A 19,477-nucleotide genomic window follows, 5' to 3' on the forward strand; every position below is an offset into this window, starting at 1 on the left:
GTCGTGGCCCTGGTTTCATGAAAGCCACGTAGCCGCCCTCAACCTCGCTAACTAAACGAGCCATTAGGCACGACAGCGGCGGGCTTGGCCCGAGGCGGCGAGGAAAAGCGAGCGTCCATCATGGCCGTAAACGCCGTTGAGTTTAGATTATTGCCCCTCTGGTCTGCCTCCGTGCATCCGGCCGCAACTTAAATCTATAGGTCAAACTGTTATCTTCATCGCGGTGCCATGGCAACCACCAGAAGAAAGAAAGCAGCACTGCCATAAATTCCCGCCTGCTTATGTTGGGGCACATGTGGCGTTCACCTGGACGCAGCGACACCCGACAGGAGCCTAGCATAGCGACCCGTCCGGGGCGTTAGCGGCACCGCGACATGTGATCTCGACAAACGGGTGAACGCTCCCTAGCATTTGAGCGCGGAGCGACGGGGGCGTGGCTCGCCGATAAATCTGCTGTCAATATGTCAGCAGGCCTAACGAGGGCAGGCTGGAGGGCAGACGTCCCGACACAATCTGCTAAGTAGATTTACTGATAGCATCAAAGTGATCTACTCAGAGAAAGGCAAAAGTTGCTGCCAAATCATTTAAGGAAGGTGGCGCCGCCCGGGAAGGTAATTCTCTGATTATCTCTGGTATGAACGTCCAAAAAATGTCCCATCAGTCACGTTCAAACCACTGGCGCTACGTTGTAGATGTCAGCAGAAACCGCAGCGCCCTTTAGCCGTTAGCATCGTGTTCCCTGCTAATGATTCCCCCAGTTGGAGGAGCGTCCTGGTCACACAGGTGGCGTTTATCTTTAGCGTGACCACTAGATAATGGGCCCTCGCTAATCGCGCCGCGTTCTGCTCAGGCTGCGGTGTAAACGATAGCCGTGTGTGCCGGGCGCCGATTTCACGGTTTCACCTGCCAGCACAGAAGGACGAAGATTGGTAGCAGGTGTCGGGCGAAACATGCCAAAACAATCAACTCATTACTCGCGGAGAGCGCCGCAAACCTGTTAGCTGTTGATATTATTAGCAAAATGAATTAAAAATCAATTAGGAAAGTTGGAAGTGAGAGAAGATGACAAATTGCACGGGAAGATTGGACGAGGTGAGAGCAGCGAGCCGCTCAAATTGGAAAAGCGATAGCGTGATTGTAAGTGCTGGCGTGCAGAGAGTGAAGGGGTTTCAGACCGGCCTGAGCTGGATCCCAGCGTGTCAGACAGGCTTTTACACCGTCCTTATTAGCCGCAGACAGTGGAGGGAACTCGCCACCTTCCAGCGGCTCCTCTCGCCTCCTTCCCTCATTTCCACCGTTAGCGTACCCAACATGTGCATCTAAAAGTGTCAGTCAAACACCTGAACACCAGTTTGGTGAAAGCACACGTGCGATTGTGACGGCAGGAATCACATGGCCTCGGTTTTAGCCGCTAGCTTTATTGCGAATTCGAATGAATTTACACCGGAAAAGCTGCCGTATTAACGGAATTAGCCGCACCTGCTGTCGGCCTGTGCAGGCGGAGGGAAATCAACAATTCTCCCCAATTATATTTCCTCTCCTTTTTTTTAATTACAAACGCGTCTCTGGTCCAAACAGACCCGCTAATTAGAAATTTTGTGAATTTTCGGAGATGGTCTCTATGGTAACCAGCCTGGAAAGGGGACACGATTAGGTTCAAATGTATTTTGACTAATTCTAAATCATTTGAAGTGGTTGAATCGTCAATCATTGTTGAATTTGGAACTCGGTGCAGCACTCCCCGTTGGACGTGACTTCGGCGTGACTTCGACGTGACTTCGACGTGAGTTCAACGTGAGTTCGACGTAACTTCGCCGTGACTTCGACGTGACTTCGACGTGAGTTCAACGTGAGTTCGACGTAACTTCGCCGTGACTTCGCCGTGACTTCGACGTGACTTCGACGTGACTTCGCCGTGACTTCGACGTGACTTCGACGTGACTTCGCCGTGACTTCGCCGTGACTTCGACGTGACTTCGACGTGACTTCGACGTTACTCGCGCTGCCAGAAGTTTCAAATTTACGTCCAAAGCGAAGCTTTAGCGCGGCTCCAGGTTTAATGCCCCCCCAGTGGGCAGGTTTGGCCCCTCGCCTTGACCGAATCAGTCAGTTTGACACCGAGTCTACATAAGCATCTAATTACAGAGGGGAGATGTTCCAGAGGAGCAACAACAAACCTGTCAACAACGGTCTTGTAGCGGCAGCGGCAGGTTGGAATGCGCTTTCTTGTGTGACAAGTCTGAGAATTTGGGAGGCCACTGAGGGGGTGTAAGAGCTTCATTACGGAGCAGGAAGGATGGCGGCTGAACGGGGAGGGAGGCGCAGATGTGTTGACCTCTTACAAGCGTCGCCTCTGGGACGAGGGGAAGATTGAGAGAGCGGGCGAGCGAGCGAGGTTTTAATAAGGTGCTGAGAGAATAGAGGCGCATCTCTCCGCTGAACCATTGAAAAGTCAAGGTGAGAGGGCGGGGAGGAGACAGATGTCAGCTACCGGAGCGCCGTCGTGTTTATGAGTCATCAGAAAGGGTCAGCACATCAGCTCTGCCCGGGGCTAGCCGCGCTAATCTGCAAAGTGCATGTGGGAGCATGCACGGACTGCACTAATACACAGCGGAGTGTGTCCTTAGGCAAATGGAGCAGACGAGTCCATTACGACTTAAACAGCGCGGTTGGGAAATAATATTCCAGCTTCACGTGTAAAGTCGTTCGTCTCTTATTAGCAGGACGACACGAGCGGGAAAGAGAGGGCGCCCACTGAGAAGGGGGGGGTTCATTTTTCGGAGTGTATTCGTCGGGACGGACAAGGGAAAACATAAACGTGAATAACGCGCAATTAATGTCTCGACTCGATCCCGATGACTTAAAGAGCGATTGATTGGGAAACCTTCAGCGGGAATGACTAATTTTTCAATTACAACCAACAAAGCTGATCAACTTCCACATTCATAAAGTTGATGGAGCGTCTGAGGCCCCCCCCCATCAACCCGCCGCACCCCTCTGCCTTCATTAAACGTGGATCTGATGGCCCAATCTCTCCGGCTTATGAAGATACGGAGAAGGGAGCAGTAATTTATCCCAAAAAGAAAAGAGGCGCCGCCAGCAGAATACAGATAAAAGCTGTCAGTCGAGGTGGGGGGTGGGGGGTGGGGGCAGGAGGGTGGTCGCGACTGCAAAGAGAGCGAATAGAGGGATCAAATAAAAGGACAGAGGAGGGGGGACATTTAGAGGACAAGATGCAAGCTGAGGAGAGGTGGACTGGAAGAAACAAGTTGAATTAGGACATTCAACGGAATGGAGACGCTCCCGTCCCAACGGCTACACCACGACGACCTCAAGGGGGCCGGATATTGAGTTAATTACTGATTAATTACTGATTCATAACTCAAGACACAGAGAGAAATGTTTACATTCAGCTCATTCAACCCCCCCCGCCTCCAATCTCACTCTTCTCTTTTGGCGTCCGCCTCGCGGTCGCTGCTAACGGCTGCTAGCGGCTGCATGCTACGTGCGCCACATCAGGATCCTGGCAGACGTGTCCTGATACAACAATGGCCAAGGTCATGTGGCACTGTCCAGTCCACTTCCTCAGGCCTCACCTGGACTTCCTCACTCTGCGCTCATCCTGTCCCCCCATGCTGATCCTTCCATTCCCAGCCCAAATGTTTCCACGGAAACGGCAGCTCGTGCAGCCTCACCGCCAGTTTGACCTGCCGTTGACTTCCCGATTGAATCCACCTTTTACATCTCCTCCTCCCATTTCAGCCGTGAGCGAAAGAGGCTCGTGACAAGCACCTTGGGAACGTGACAGGATGATGGGCATATCTGGAAACCAATAAATTATGCTAACAATGCCAGCGGAATGACACATTCTCCGAAATAATCTCCGGCACGCCGGGAAAACAAGACGGCGTTGTCAGGTACAACAATGTGGTTAAAGTCTGATCAACAACCACGGACAGACGGTCTTCCACACTGCTAGATTGTCATTTGTAGCGCACATGTAGCGCTGTCGGCAATCATCATCTGTTGGGATAAACCGGATGACACTTTGAAGATATTTATAAATGTTGGGAGCGCTGCAACCGCGCATGCTGGTGAGCTGTGAGGGGGAGGAAGAAGCGGACAGAACACTGAGGAATACATACTGTAGGGCACGCATTCGTACTGGACTTCCAGGTATTTGTAGGTGCCGGGGCAGGGGTCGGGAAAGACGTCCGGGCCGGCCACGACGGCACACTGGGTCCGGTTGTTACACCTGGGAAGAGATCAAAAACAATTAGAGGACGTTGGTCCCAACGCAGAGAAGCACATCGTGTGGTTAACGATGCTGAGGTTAACTGGGCAGAAGATATAACGACGATACCGACGCTTCCGTGTTTGTCAGATCGTTCGGATTCCGGACTGTCAGATGTGAACGCGTTAAAAGGAGACGCTCAGGATTCATGCGGCTGTGCGGATCATGCAAGCACAAAACTTTATGGATGTCTGCGGCACTCTGAAAACATCCATTAGGCCCTAATTCATGTTTATTAAAGATGCAGCATGGAACAAGTAAAAGCTCATCATTAAGTGAGTCTCTCCTACGAGAATAACCAGGATTTATTAGAAACTAGAGGGAAGGTCCTGAAGGATGGTGCAACCAGGCCGTAAACTGGTGATGGTGGTGGCTAAATAGGGACAGGGACGGGACGGGACGGGGGCAGGGACAGGGGCAGGGGCAGGGGCAGGGACAGGGACAGGGACAGGGACAGGGGCAGGGACAGGGACAGGGACAGATCACACATTACTTTCTACGAAAACCTTTACTGGTAAACTGTTTCAGGTGCTAGCCAGTCAGATCAGGGGTTGGACCACTTCTAATGACCTCACGGACCACCAGGGGGCGCCACTGGTTGGAAACCTCAGATATTGTGGGGGTGATCGAGTCCTGCTCAGCCAGAAAAAGCCACCGTGGTTCAGCAACGTTGTCCATAACAGTCTGTAAGCTATTTCCATAAGCTGTGGATGTCTTTGGGATCACATGATCTACTACGTATGGACGGCCGATGCTGACACCATTTAGATGAGGATTAAAGGATTGAAGCGCGGCACGTTGGTTAACCCTTTTTCCAAGGTTCAGGAGGCTAAACTCATCTTGTGGGTGCAGACATCGTGGACGTATGAGCAGCCTTTACAGGTTACATAGTTATTATAGCGTGATGGATGGCGCCGGCGGCGGCGGCGGAGGGGGGTAGAAGCAATCAATTGAGTGCAAAATCAGGTGCACCGTGAAACCAGGGTCTTCATTAAAAAACTACAATTAAGGCTGCCGGTGGTGTTCACGAGTGTCATCTTGTTTTTGGCCGTCATCAATCAAAGACCCGCTTCATATGCACGGAGAGCCGCTCGCCGCCCGTAATGGCCGCTCTTATCTCACAACATTAACTCGCAGATGTTTTGACAAGAATCGATTGCTGCCGACTGTGAATCAGCTCAAAATGAAAAGTCGTGTCCCTCTGAGGAAACCGGCGTGGAGGTAATCTTCGGGAGCATGCCTCCGCAAGAGCCGCCGCGCCCAACCGGACGGACGTCCATCAAATCCATAGTCGTTTAAGGGTACCATTATCTGGTAATATATAAAAGGTATTTATTCCCCGGCAAGGCTGTTCGCAGCGGCCGTCCTGTGAAGGTCAAGGCGGGGTCTGACACCATGATTCATACGCCACAATTAAAGGATTCTCTACACCTTAATTAACATTGATCGGCTGCCGACCAATCAATCGAGGCAGTGACGGACAAGCAAAACAGGGCTCGTCTCATTCCAAGCCGACCCAATAATGAGATGTAGCCTTCCGAGGGTCCGGAATGAGCTCTGCAGGTCGCCGAACCAGGAGCTAAATTTAGGCAGTAAAAGCCAGTCAGAAACCCCAAGGTCAAACCAATAAAAATGGGAATCGATGACAGAGGCCGACCTCTACTGTCCACACCCTCAACTCAGCCATCAGCTCTGGTTAGTGTAGGATGGGAGTTTGATCCAGAGGCCGGGACACAGAACGGGGACAACAGACTTCGGATGGCCAAACAGCGAACGAATGATGTCATCTTTCCAGTTCGAGGCCCTAATCTGGGATTACCGTCATCGTTTGGAATCCCAGCCTCAGCAGTCATCTCGGACCCCATTTGCGATCCCTTTCATCACTGTCGTGAGTTCTTTTCACACCAGACAGCCCAGCAGTATCCTGACAGCATCTCCGAAGAGGAATAAATGGCGGAGAAATGAATTAGACGAATCAAGCGAAAATCGATCGGATGCTGATCGATGGCTTCGCTGCAGCTCGCGTCACGACGGCAGCACAATTGCCAATTAGGGGACTAATTAGGGTTTCATCAAAGGCTCCAGAGGCCTCTGAACTGATGGGGAGAGGCAAAGGGACTCCCTCTGAGGGGCTTTTATCCCATAATGTCAATCCGTGCTTTGGAGGTTGATTACAAGTGGAAGAAGGTGGCGGGCCGTTCAAGCTAACGGCCATGCATGAGAAAATGGTTAAAAAGTAGCGTTTTCTTGTGGCTTGGACTCACGCCAGCCCAACCAAAGCGGAACAGCTACGGGAGACGGACAGAACACCACGTTCCTGCTCGCGACAGCATCTTCCCAATCCCGCCTTGGCAGCGTTCCTCTTCTGCCCCGTCTTCACAACAGGCAGATTAGCCATCGGACCACCAGCTGACGTGGGGAGATGTGGCACGGAGCACAGGAGCCCCGTGTAAGCACGGCCGGTCGCAACCGTAATCGCCGGATCATCCCGTCTCCGACCACAGACGCCAGATCCTCCATAAACCCGACGCTAGAGGAGACGGAAGCGGGTCATCAAGGAGACAGGACAGGTTTGAGACAGGTGATTTCACCGGAATCTGTCAGCCAGGGATGCAAAAACCCATCTGTTGACTTCCTGACAAAAACAGCAGGAACAAACGGGCCTCCAGAACACACATGCAGCTAATGGAGGAGCAGGCTGCAGGTGCTTCAGGGACTCCATGCGTGTGTGCCAAAGCAAACCGTCTGATTAATGTGTGCTCGGGTCTACAGTGTGTCTCCACCGCTGTGTGGACAAACTTAAGGTAGGGAGGGAGGGAGGAGGGGAGGGGGGGGTGACGGACGGGTCAATATCCCGACTCTCTGCTGGGACCCATTACGCTTTAGTGATGGTCTTTGCCACCCACAGTCGACTTCATTCATTATCTTTCCCAGCTGCACTCTGGTGCATCCATCTCCTCTCGCTCCTCGCTCCTGCGGCAGCAAACCAGCAAAGCTGCTGAGGCCAGAACCTCTCGTCAGGGTGGAGGCGCTCGCGGGGGGTGAGCGAGCCCTCGGGGAAACGCCCAACCGGACTAAAACGTCTTGATTATCACTCATTGACTCAAAGAAGCCAATCCAATCGCTAGCTGGGAAGGCGCCACCTAGCGCTGGCGAGCGAGAGGACGACAAACAGCGGTACAGAATTCCCAACATCATGTTGTTGGGATCGCTGAACTCTAGAATCACTGTCATCACGCTCACGTCCGCCTACGACAAAACCAAGTCTTTGTTGCTGCTCGACGCCTGAAAGGCCGAGGTCGTCGCGGAGGTCACCAAGGCTGCGTCTTTGAACCCCTAAGTTGTACACGAAGGGCATGAATATTTAAACAACCTACGCAAACGCACCCCCTCTGCGCCGCGCTAGCATGCAAATGTGCTTATGCAACCGCTAAAAGCTGCAGATTTGCCTCCGAAACACCGAGTAAGACGCGTCGTGCGGCTTATCGAGCGGGATAAGGCTGCGCGGCGAATGTATTAAACAGATACAATGGCGCCATTTTCTCCAGAGAGCTGAACATCTGCTCTGCACGCACACACACGCACGCACGCACACACACACGCGCTGACCTGCGAGGACTGTCGGCGTGAAAAGCCAAGCGCGCACATGGCAGCTTTTCATTTGCCTGCTGGGTGGCATTTGCGATGTTCCGCCACGTCGCAGCAGAACCTCCGGCTCCGTCGCGCTGTTTGTGTAAACAAACTACGGGTGACAAAAACATCAACCGCGCGCCTTTTTTTATGGGATTAACCGCGTGGAGCGCCACGGAAATACGCACGGAACCGAGCGGGGAGCAGCTCCGGACCGACCCCGTTTGGGGGCTCTGCTGGGTCCGGGACCGCGGCCGCGGCGCCATGGGCGGGGTCAACGGCAGGTCAAGTGAGAACATCGATTTCCGCCGCTTACATAAACCACATTTCAGAGTTAAAAAAAAAATAAAGTGAGCATCTTGAGCTTATTTTATTTTTCTCTTCCTGACAACATAATCCCTCTCAGCCATTCACACAGATTAGCGGCTTTCATAAGATTTTTTACATCACACAGCCCCCCCCCCCCCCACCCCCTCACCCCCCCACCACTCCATCTAATATTGTGTTTGGAAGATAAGCGGCAGAGCAACGGTAATCAGAGGAAAACATGGTGGGCACGGGGAACGGCTGTGGGGAGATAATCAACCGCATTACAGGATCCTCCAGCATTCCGAGTACCTGCTGTGGGATCCTGGGGGGGGGGGGGGGGGCGGGCATATTCTCCTCCACACCACTTTATGTGGCGCGTTTTTCCCAGATTCTGGGAGCGGACGCCGGGGTGACGACCGGACCAATATTCGGGAAGCGAGGGAGGATATTGGGCTTGTTTATGGCTCGGGCTGATGGATGAGTCCAATATAAACGACAGTCAAAACATTTTCCATCTCCCTTTGGCTCTATTTATCCGTTTCTCCGCTTGCTTAAGCCCAGAGAAAGAAATCCCTCCGCCCGGTTCATTTTCTTTTACAGCTGGTGTTCCTTTTATTGCCACTTCCCTTTAAGAGGGAACGGTTTGTTTGGGTTTTAACGGCGCTCTCAATAATAGGAATTCAACAGCGGAGCGGTCAGTTGAGCAAATAAAGTCAACAGTTTTGCTGCTGACGTCGACGTTGCGAACGCTCCCAAAAGCACCGCGCCAGCACTCTCCACGCAGCCCGCTCCGTTGCCGTGGCAGCCAAAGTCAATGTGAGGAGCGCAGCGCCTCTTTAAAGCCTCTAAAGCGCAGCAGCACCGTCAGGGTCGAGCGGGACCTTGAAGGCAACACTTCCAATTACAGTGTGAGAATGACGTCGTTGCGGCAATTACAGAACTAAAGGAGAAATGATGCCCCTTCCCGATTATTCCACTGGGCAAATAAACCCCACCTGCCCTGGAAGAACACTCATTGCGACCGGGGCTGGTTTTTAACGCCGAGCCGGATCCGGCAATGTGATTAATGCCGAGCAGCCGGTTTCGATGAAGGTTAGAAGCAGGAAAACGCACCTGAGAGGAAGCAGAAATGCACTCTGGGAAAATGAAGCGGCGGCATTATCTATCAATCAATCAATCAATCAATCTTTATTTATATAGCGTCTTATACAATCAAAATTGTTTCAAGGCGCTTTCCAGAATCCCAGAGCCTGACCCCAGACAAGCAACAGTGGCAAGGAAAAACTCCCCTTTAACAGGAAGAAACCTTGAGCAGGACCAGGCTCATGTAGGGGGACCCTCCTGCTGATGGCCGGCTGGGTAAAGAGAGAGGAGAGGTGGGAGGACAGGTAGAGGATAGGATAGGTAGGAGAGGAGAGGGGTAGAGGAGAGGAGAGGTAGAGTGAAGGGGAGGTAGAGGAGAGGAGAAGGAGGAGGAGGGGAAAGAGGAGAGGAAAGAAGAGGAGAGGGAGAGGAAAAGGAGAAGGAGAGGAGAGGAGAGGAGAGGGAGAGGAGAGGCACAGAGCACAGAAACACAAACAAAAAATATGCACAATCACTTCAACGGGGCCGGCGGTCATTATGCAGCTCCGATGGCAGTGATACCTGCAAATAAATAGAGGGGGGGGGGGGGAAGCAGAAAAACTACACAAGAATCAGCATAACTAGTCTGCTTGATGAGGAGAGGAAAGGAGAGGAAAGGAGAGGAAACCATGACCCAGTGGAGTGACAGAGGCCTGTCAGGTGATCATGTTTCCGGACCCCGGCAGCCTTGGCCTATAACAGCATAACTAAGATGTGACCTAACGATTAGACGACCCCCTAAGTATGATAATTTGTCTGTCTATGATAGTAGCTGGAACTACTGAATTAGTAACAGTAAGCTTTTTCAAAGAGGTAGGTTTTGAGTCTGATCTTAAAAGTAGCGATGGAGTCAGCCTCCCGTACCTGGACAGGGAGCTGGTTCCAAAGCAGGGGGGCCTGGTAGCTAAATGCTCGGCCCCCCATTCTACTCCTAGAAACTCTGGGAACCACAAGTAGACCAGCATTCTGAGAGCGGAGCGGTCTATTGGGCTGATAGGGTATCACTAGCTCCTCCAGGTAGGATGGAGCTAGGCCTCTGAGGACCTTGTAGGTCAGAAGAAGGGTTTTAAAAGTTATTCTAAATTTAACGGGCAGCCAATGAAGCGACACCAGTACAGGAGTAATGTGATCTCTTTTGTCAATACCTGTCAGAACTCTGGCTGCAGCATTTTGGATCAACTGGAGGCTTCTTAAAGAGTTGTTTGGACACCCTGATAATAAGGAGTTACAGTAGTCCAGCCTGGAAGTAACAAATGCATGGACTAACTTTTCAGCGTCAGGCTGCATCAGTAGCTTCCTGATCTTTGAGATGTTCCTCAAGTGAAAAAAGGCACTTCTAGAGACTAATTTAATGTGTGAGTTGAAGGAGAGATTTTGATCAAAAGTTACTCCTAGATTCCTCACAGAGAGACTAGATGTTAATGAGATACCATCTAGAGTGATCATGTGATCTAATCTATCCCTGAGAGGTTCAGGACCAAACACCATGACCTCAGTTTTTCCTGGGTTAAGGAGGAGGAAATTTGAAGACATCCAGGACTTTATGTCTTTAAGACAGGTCTGGAGCTTCACTAACTTCTCTGTCTCCTCTGGTTTCATGGATAAATAAAGCTGAGTGTCATCAGCATAACAATGAAAATTTATCCCATGCTGCCGAATAATGTTCCCTAAGGGAAGCATGTACAATGTGAAGAGGATTGGTCCGAGTACGGAACCTTGAGGAACTCCATGGCTAACCCTACTGTATGAGGAGGGAACGCCGTGGACATGGGCAAACTGGTATCTATCAGATAAGTATGATCTAAACCAGTCTAGTGCTGTCCCTTTAATCCCAATCACATGTTCCAGTCTCTGTAACAGGATGCTATGATCAACTGTATCAAAAGCAGCACTGAGGTCCAGCAGAACCAGCATAGAAACCAGTCCATGATCGGAAGCTATGAGAAGATCATTAGTGACTTTAAGAAGTGCTGTTTCTGTGCTGTGGTGAGCTCTAAAGCCTGACTGAAACATCTCAAACAGGCTGTTCCTCTGCAGGTGCTCCAGTAACTGAGTCACCACCACCTTCTCTAGAACTTTAGAGATAAAAGGAAGGTTGGATATTGGCCTATAATTTGCCAAGACATCAGGATCCAGTGATGGTTTTTTAAGCAACGGCTTAATCACTGCCACCTTGTAGGACCGGGGTACATAACCTGACACTAAAGAACCATTGATCTGGTCCAGGATAGAACTGCCTATCAGTGGTAGAACATCCTTCAACAGGTGTGTTGGGATGGGATCTAAAAGACACGTAGTGGTCTTGGATTTCTGAATTAGCGATGACGCCTCAGAAAAATATATAGGGCTGAAGGAGCTTAAGGGCTCGTTGGAGACCCTGTATGTTCCCACAGTCGGCACATCTGGTGATGGTCCAGTTGTAGGGATGGCCTGGTTAGCTTTCTCTCTGATAGCTAGAACTTTATCAGTGAAGAAGCTCATGAAGTCTTCACCACTAAGGGAAGAAGGGATACGTGGATCTAAAACACTGTGACTCTTGGTTAATTTGGCCACAGTGCTGAAGAGAAACCTGGGGTTGTTCTTATTTTCCTCAATCAAAGAAGAAAAATAAGCTGTTCTAGCCTTACGGAGGGCCTTTTTGTAAACTAATAGACAGTCTTTCCAGGCTACATGGTAGCTGTCTATCTTACAAGAATGCCACTTCCTTTCCCTTTCCAGTCTTCGCACTTTCTGCTTGAGGGTCCTGATATGTGAATTATACCAGGGGGCACACCTCCTCTGATTTACTATTTTCTTTTTCAGGGGGGCAACAGAATCAAGCGTGATTCTCAGTGAGGTTGCTGCACCTTCAGCAATAGAGTCAACCTCAGCAGGGCTAAGATTATAATGATTGATCCCTGGGGAAACACACGGTGGTCCTGGGATCAGCACAGGGATCACTTCCTTAAACTTAGCTACAGCATTATCTGAAAGACATCTGCTATAGTAAGACTTTGTTCTGAGCATAGAAGAATCCTTAATCATAAATGTAAAAGTGATCAAAGAGTGGTCTGACAGGACTGGGTTCTGAGGGAACACTGACACATGTTCTACCTCAACACCATAAGTCAGAACTAGATCTAGGGTGTGGTTAAAGCTGTGAGTTGGTTGGTTTATCTGCTGGAGGAAGCCAACTGACTCAAGTAATGAAATGAAGCCATTTCTAAAGCTGTCGTTTATAACGTCCATATGGATGTTAAAGTCTCCAATGATAATGACTTTTTCCGTTCTAAGGACCAAGTCAGATAAGAAGTCAGAGAACTCAGATAGGAACTCTGAATGTGGCCCAGCAGGGGGCCGATATACAACTACAAACAGAAGTGGCTTTTCTGTCCTCCAGTTCAGATGAGTGATGCCAAGAGTCATGCTTTCAAATGAACTGAAGCTATGTTTTGGTCTGGGATTAATTAATAACTTGGAGTGATAGATTGCTGCCACTCCCCCTCCTCGACCAGTAACACGTGGAATATGATAATTAAGATGGGTAGGAGGAGTAGATTCATTTAAGCTCACATACTCCTCCTCCTGAAGCCAGGTCTCAGTAAGACAAAATAAATCAATGTGATGATCCGCTATCAGGTCGTGCACTAACAGGGATTTACACAAAAGAGATCTAATATTTAACAGTCCACACTTAATTGTGATATTAGTTTCTCCAACTTGTGCTTCAGTATTAATTTTAATAAGATTTTGGTGATTGACCGCTCCCCTGCTCTGTGCTTGGTGAACTTTTAACCGTGGAACAGAGACTACCTCTATAGTGTTAAATATGTTATTGTTGGTGGATGAGGGTTCTAAGGAAGCAGCAGAGAGGTGTGTAAGACCACAACTCTGCATCCTGGTCTGGACCCTGGATTGTCAGGTCACTTTGGGTCTAATAAAATTAGCCAGATTACTAGAAATGAGAGAAGCGCCATCTCGAGTGGGATGGACACCGTCTCTCCTAATCAGACCAGGTTTTCCCCAGAAGGTGCTCCAATTGTCTATAAAGGCCACCTGGTTATCGGGGCACCACCGTGACAGCCAGCGACGAAGCGATGACATGCGGCTAAACATCTCATCGCTGGCCACATACACGTTCACATACAATTTTCCTCGGATCACCTCAAGTCGTTCCCAGCTGTTCCCACCTCCGACAGACCAAAATCCCCTTTAAAAGGACTTCAAGGGTTTTTTTTATCCGATTATCAAAGCGACAAACAACATTTTGCTCTTCCGCTCGACGACGTTTCCGTCCTCGGGCGCAAAGAACAGAGGAAGAAGTCAGTTGCAAAGTTGTTATCTGGGCTGTGACTTTGTCAGGCAACACGCTGATCTGAGGTCAGGCGGGACAAAGGGGATCCCACCGGGGGGACGCACGCGCCCCGTGGCGAGCGCAGCCTCTGAAGAGGAATTTATTCACCTCAGCGCCGAGTCCCGCAGAGGTCTGAAGTGGATAAATCGACCGATCGGCTGTGGCAGACGTTCCCCGGTTCTATTTGTGGGATTTTTCAGGCTGCAACGGCAGCTCAGACTTCCAAAAATCACCCTCGCCGGGAAACGCAGACGGCTTTTGGAATCAGGAATCAGTCAAAGGCCGCAGCGACGTATCGCCAAGAATGTGGGAAAACAACTTGTTTTGTGAAGGAGCAATTCCGCTGCTCGTGGATCAGACCTGCACCGGCGGCTGCTCTGAAATGAATCCGTCCATTCCAGGTAAGTGGTGATGCACCGCTCCCTGTGCACGGCTCCGTGCACGGCTATTAAAGTTGCAAACATCGACCCTCCAAAATCGGTTCAATAAAGCCTTCAGCCACCCCGCGTTTCAATCAGGCGGGAGACTGACAGCCCTTCCATTAAAGACAATGGAAGCGCCGCTGCCTCCTGCCCAGGTGGGAAGCTAATCTCCGCCTGGAATGTGCGGTCGCAGCGAGCGCCCCCAGGAGCGCGGCGGAGCCTCCTCACATCTGGACGGGGCAGAGATAAACCCACCCGGCGTTCCCTTTGATGTCAGGCAGATTCACGACGGTGGGAATACCGCAGCGGCCATGGCGGCTTTAAACGCCGCTCCTGCTAATATTAGCCGGACGCGCTAAGGCTCACACATTCCATGCATATGGATGGAGCCGCGGTGCAAATCCCCTTAAATTATGCATCGTCTCCTCGCTCCCTTCCCACTTTAACCTGCGAATGAACTGAAACTGCGCCGATGATTATCAGGCCTCCTAAAACGGGGCCGTTAAAGAGCTAATAAAACATCATCCAGCTCGTCCGGTCGAGGACGGCATCGTACGGGATTGTCAACGCTGGCAATGAAAAAATCGGAACTTTGCCTAAATTTGAATGATGACTCAGCAATAAAGTCGAGTTTTATCGTCCGGCTGTGGATAGAGCTGCGGTCTCCGGGCTACGTGAGCGGAGCACCTCTCCGATCCCTCGAGGGGCCTTAAAGGAAGCGGGAGGGTGGAATGAAATCGGGAACAATTGGACGGGCGAGTGTGGGTAATTCACTGCGGCGCTGTGATTTACTGTTTCCAAGATGATTTCTTTCTCGCCGGTGATGCCTGATTTATTCTCCAGCTGACGCTTCTTCGGGATCACGAGCTCATTTCGAGCTTTGTCCCGTTCGGGGAGGAACGTGTAAAAACTCGGATAGAGTCGTATTTCCTCTTTATGACATGCACATAAATATCAACGCGCCGAAGGATGTCTGGCGAAACCGAAGCGGAGCATGCGTGAGCCGGAGCGGCTCTGCATTCCTCCGGAAGAGAAGAATCCATTCCCGGTGAACTCCGTTGACAGAGCCATTGAATTTCTAACCGGAGTTAGCCTTTTGAACCAGCTACTGAGATTCAGATGCCATCTGGGAGCATCCCTGCGAGTGTCGCATTCCTCCGCCCTGCCGCCGCCGCAGGCGCCGGTGGCAGCCGCGTGATGGACAGATAGGGAATTACAAAAAAGGGAAAGAGGCAGCCATTTGACTTTCCAAGGCGCACAGCCCCGTTTGTTGTGCACTAAAGAGACGCCCGCCGCTGGTTCCAGTCAAAGGATTGCTTGTGGGAGCGAGTGGCGGCTGCCCACGCCGCTCGCCGACAATAAAAGCCGATTCCTTTTCGCCGGGGCCATTATTCAATCTCTGGTTCGGAAAATCGGAAGAAATTCTTCGGTTTTTGTTTGTTTGAATGCAGGAGAATAACTCGGAGCGACGCTGACGGAGCTGCGTTCAATTCACTGAATTCATAATCGACACACAAATCGATACGCACGCTGTATCGCTGCCTCCCCGAGCTCACACACACACACGCACGCACGCACGCACACACACACACACACACACCCTGCCTTTAAGCAGAGGTTTTCCATTTCCAGTCGCTGTCACCATGGAAACTCCCACTGTCCGACTTTGGCCAGCATGTGCTTCCAGCACTTTCTTCAAAGCCCCCCCCCCCCCCGGCACTTGATGACCACCCAACGAGCGCGGCGTCCAGGAAGGCGTTCGGTTGTTCATCACCCCAACAAACCGTCGGCACAATCCAGCCGGTTCTTGCTGTAAACCACCTCCGGGGTCCACGGTCATCAGAGCTTTTCCATTCAGCCCCCCCCCCCAATATTCCCCCGTTGACCAAGCGATGCGAGGAGCCCCCTGACCTCGTGAGTCCACATCCCAATAATAGAAAACCCAGTAGGCCGGGGTCAGGGGGTCGGTGGTCCGGCGGGGGTCCAGGCCTGCTTTGGCATGCAGGAGACGGTGGCAGGTCTTAAGGAATGGTCCGGCAGGAAGCAGAGTTGGGATTAAAGGCTTGGACCGAACTGAACTCTGCCGCCTCCTCTGTGTCGATACCACTGCGGGAGCGGCAGCCCCGGCCAAACTCTGAGGGGAAACTTATTTACTGACCACACACGCTAACAAAGTTCTGTCCCCGCTAATGAAGGATAAAGCCGGACATTTAATTAGAGCGAAAAACTGGCAGAAGTGTAAAAGGCAAACTTTAATTATCAACCTGAGGAGCATGAAAACATGACTGTCCTCCTCAGTAAGGCGGCGGCTAACGCTAGTTCTCCGGACGTGGACCCATTTGAATTCATTTAGAGACGAACATAAACGACATTTTGCTTTTTGATGCTAAAAACAATTACCAGACTTAAAGGGGAGGTTCTGGAACTGTGAGATCAAAGCCATTTTTCCAAACACTAAAGCAAACTTGTCATTGCTTCATCTGGATGCAAAGGTCACGATGAGAGATTTGTCGTAGCCGTTTTATTTTATTTATTTTTTGTTCGCATCATAATTAATTCAGTCGTGGATATGAAGGTCTCGGGATAAAAATCTCTGCTCCGTCAGAGCAGCAGCGAGAACGAAAAGAAGAAATATGAAGATGGATGCAGTCCAGGACTGATAGAGGTGACGAGGCGTTCCTTTGATCCCGCCCGACACACACACACACACACACACACACACACACACACACACTAGTGTCCCATTAAATTTGCCAAGGAAAGCTGAGACGTTTAGCTGTCTTTTAACTCCTCTTCCGTACCAGCAGGTCTCCAGAGACGCCGCCTGCGGGGGGGGGGGGGCGGGGTGTCACATGCTGCTAAAAAACCAAGTGGAGAAGGTGTCATCCCGTCTGTTGCTGCGCGGCTCGTTTCCCAACTATGATACGTCTTAGCCGTCAACGTCTGTTTGTAACTGCAGCCGTGACAGCTTCCTGGGGAGCACTTTGTCACGCCCTCGTACCAAACAGAAGAAGCGGTATTACCGCTAACGCCGTCGCTTCGGTGCCTTCGGAGGCACGGGTCCTGCCTCACCTGCCTTTGGGTTTCTACTCTACAGCCGGAGCCGCTAATGCTAGCGAGAAGAGACAAACATGAAGGAGTCGTTCTTTGTCCTGCCTGAGACAAATAGGTCCATTTCAGTCACAGACAGTTGAGCCTTCTTTGTTAAACCGCTAACGATCGAGCCTGAGCTTGAACCGCTAGCGTCAGTAACCTACACGAGATATTGCTCGGAATACCGTACAAAAGTGGCAAGATCCGGACTCGAGTTAATTAGACCTTCAAACGGAAGCGTACCTTTGGCTCCTACAGCTGTGACTAATGTTTCATTCTGCCGCAACCAACGTTCCCCAAAGGAAACAAAGTAGCCATATCTTTTATTAAATACGCGTTTCCTGCACAATCCTCGTCGCTTTAATGGAGTCGCGGCGGAGGTGTCAGACACGACTGCGTCACGTCTCAGGAAATAAGAAATAATGGGAAAAGTGCCAAAGATCAAACTCGGGAGGGAAGAGCGCCAAACGGAGACGGTCGCAAAGGCAAATTAGCATTCTGAGTTCGTAGCTAATCAAATGCTAACAGATGTCCGAGCTGTAAGCGAGAAGCTTTATAGACGACGGTATCAAGTTATTGTGAGGGAAGCACAACTTTTCAAGGTTGACGAAAGAGACTCGTTTGATGTTTCAAAGGGGGGCGAGATCAAAGGAAATTATGGACAGAACCTGTCGAAACACGAAAACCCGAGTCGTCCACGTTGATACCTGGAGCAGAGGGTTGGATCTGAACAGCAGAACAACCTCAGACAACACTACGGCACTGTAAATACCGGAAAACCCAGATGGAGCATCTCATGCTAGGCAGCGACGCTAGTCCGTTGGAGGAAAAGGGCGCTTTAAAATGCCTTTCATCTCTCTTTAATGAGAATAGAGGTTGCAAACGCTGCTAAGGCAACGCAACCCTCCTGCGCGGTAGCCAGGTGTTGCTGTGTGACCGTGGAGACGAGGTCAGGCTGAATTCCACCGCGGGTTCCACAACAACAGCCTCCTTTCACAAGCGCTCACCCACAAAAAGCCCTTTACTCTGCTTCATTTCTACACAACACCGCCGAACATGTTCTCAGCAAATGGCAAGAGGGCGAAGCCCTGAGCGCCACTTCTCTCTGCTGTAGCGTTTCTCTGCAGTGCTTTAAAAAAAAAAATACAAGTAAAGGAGAACCACGGTCCAGGGGCCGAGGAGGCCATTGATGGAATTAAAGCTCATGAATAAGAATGCAGCCGGGGGTGAGCCGCGGCGCTCCCGCGGAGTAATATTGACATTCTCCCCCGTCAGAAAAAAGCCCGGCGTAATTAGCTTTGAACAAGAGGCTAACACCAAAACAGACCACTCTCCAGCCCGACCAAGCGGCCGAGGAAAGACGCCGGTCCCATCTGAAACCTTGACCGTGGGGTCGTCAAGCGAACAAAGGGAATTGAATTGTGTTTTTCCCTGAAAAGAGAAATTAAAAATGAAAAGATTTTTTAAAAACCTGCCCAATCCCGGGCAAGATGTAACCGATTTGAAGTGCTGATAAATCCATAAAATGCAGACAATTCTTTCATTCCATGCATTCAAGAGACACGGTGTGCATGTACTGGAACAACGTTTGGATCAATTATCCTTGAATGTCTTTTCCGTCCTCGTCCAGCCTGAGTTCAGCATCACATCAATGGAAAATTCCTCAAAGAATAAAGAACAAAAGATCAAAGGTCATCTTGTGGCTGTTGGTGTTCTAGCACAAAAGACTCCGAAGTCTCTAAAATTTGACTTGAGTGGAACAGATAGAAACTGCTGCAGTTGCCACAGTTGCCCCACGGGGGCAACATTGAGTCCTGGATGATTTAGCCAATTATTTGAAGAGACATGTGAATTTATGCTATTTAAGGAAATTGTCACCAGCTTAGTTGGCAACTTTGGTCGGCCAAAAATAAATAAACGCCTTCACCCAAACACTCGGATGAACGAAGAGCTAAATAAAACCGCTAAACGGCCAATTAGCTCAATGGGGATTATTAGAACATCTGAAAGCCCTCCGAGGAGAAGCGGTGACTAATTTAATCAGCCGATTGTCATGAAATCGTGATGTATTGAGGGTCGTGCACGGCTGTCTCGAGTGCGCCCTCTCTGCGTGGACAACTGGAGACGTAGAAAGTCGGACTGACGCTAAATATCCAGCTGCTTCGCCACGTCGAGGGGAATTACGTAACTGTTATGAAACACCGAGGACGTCATCGGTTTAAAGCTCACTGATTGATGCCGTTTGCACTTGTTTCAAATAAACGTTCAATCAGG

At 50.5% G+C, this 19,477-nt stretch overlaps 1 protein-coding gene across 25 annotated transcripts in view; it reads right to left on the reverse strand.

Moving 5' to 3' along the window:
* Window positions 1-19,477, reverse strand: part of LOC101078919 (adhesion G protein-coupled receptor L3-like) — a 126,633-nt gene that overhangs the window by 50,106 nt on the left and 57,050 nt on the right. For all 25 annotated transcript variants that reach the window (XR_003889381.1, XM_029840929.1, XM_029840921.1 and 22 more), the window contains one exon: window positions 4,146-4,255. Coding sequence is in view for 24 of the 25 variants with exons in the window: in XM_029840929.1 (XP_029696789.1) it covers window positions 4,146-4,255 (110 nt within the window). In the remaining variant the exon portion in view is untranslated. The remainder of the gene's footprint in view (window positions 1-4,145; window positions 4,256-19,477) is intronic.

This window comes from Takifugu rubripes, chromosome 8, assembly GCF_901000725.2.
Source record: "Takifugu rubripes chromosome 8, fTakRub1.2, whole genome shotgun sequence".
Lineage (NCBI taxonomy): Eukaryota > Metazoa > Chordata > Actinopteri > Tetraodontiformes > Tetraodontidae > Takifugu > Takifugu rubripes.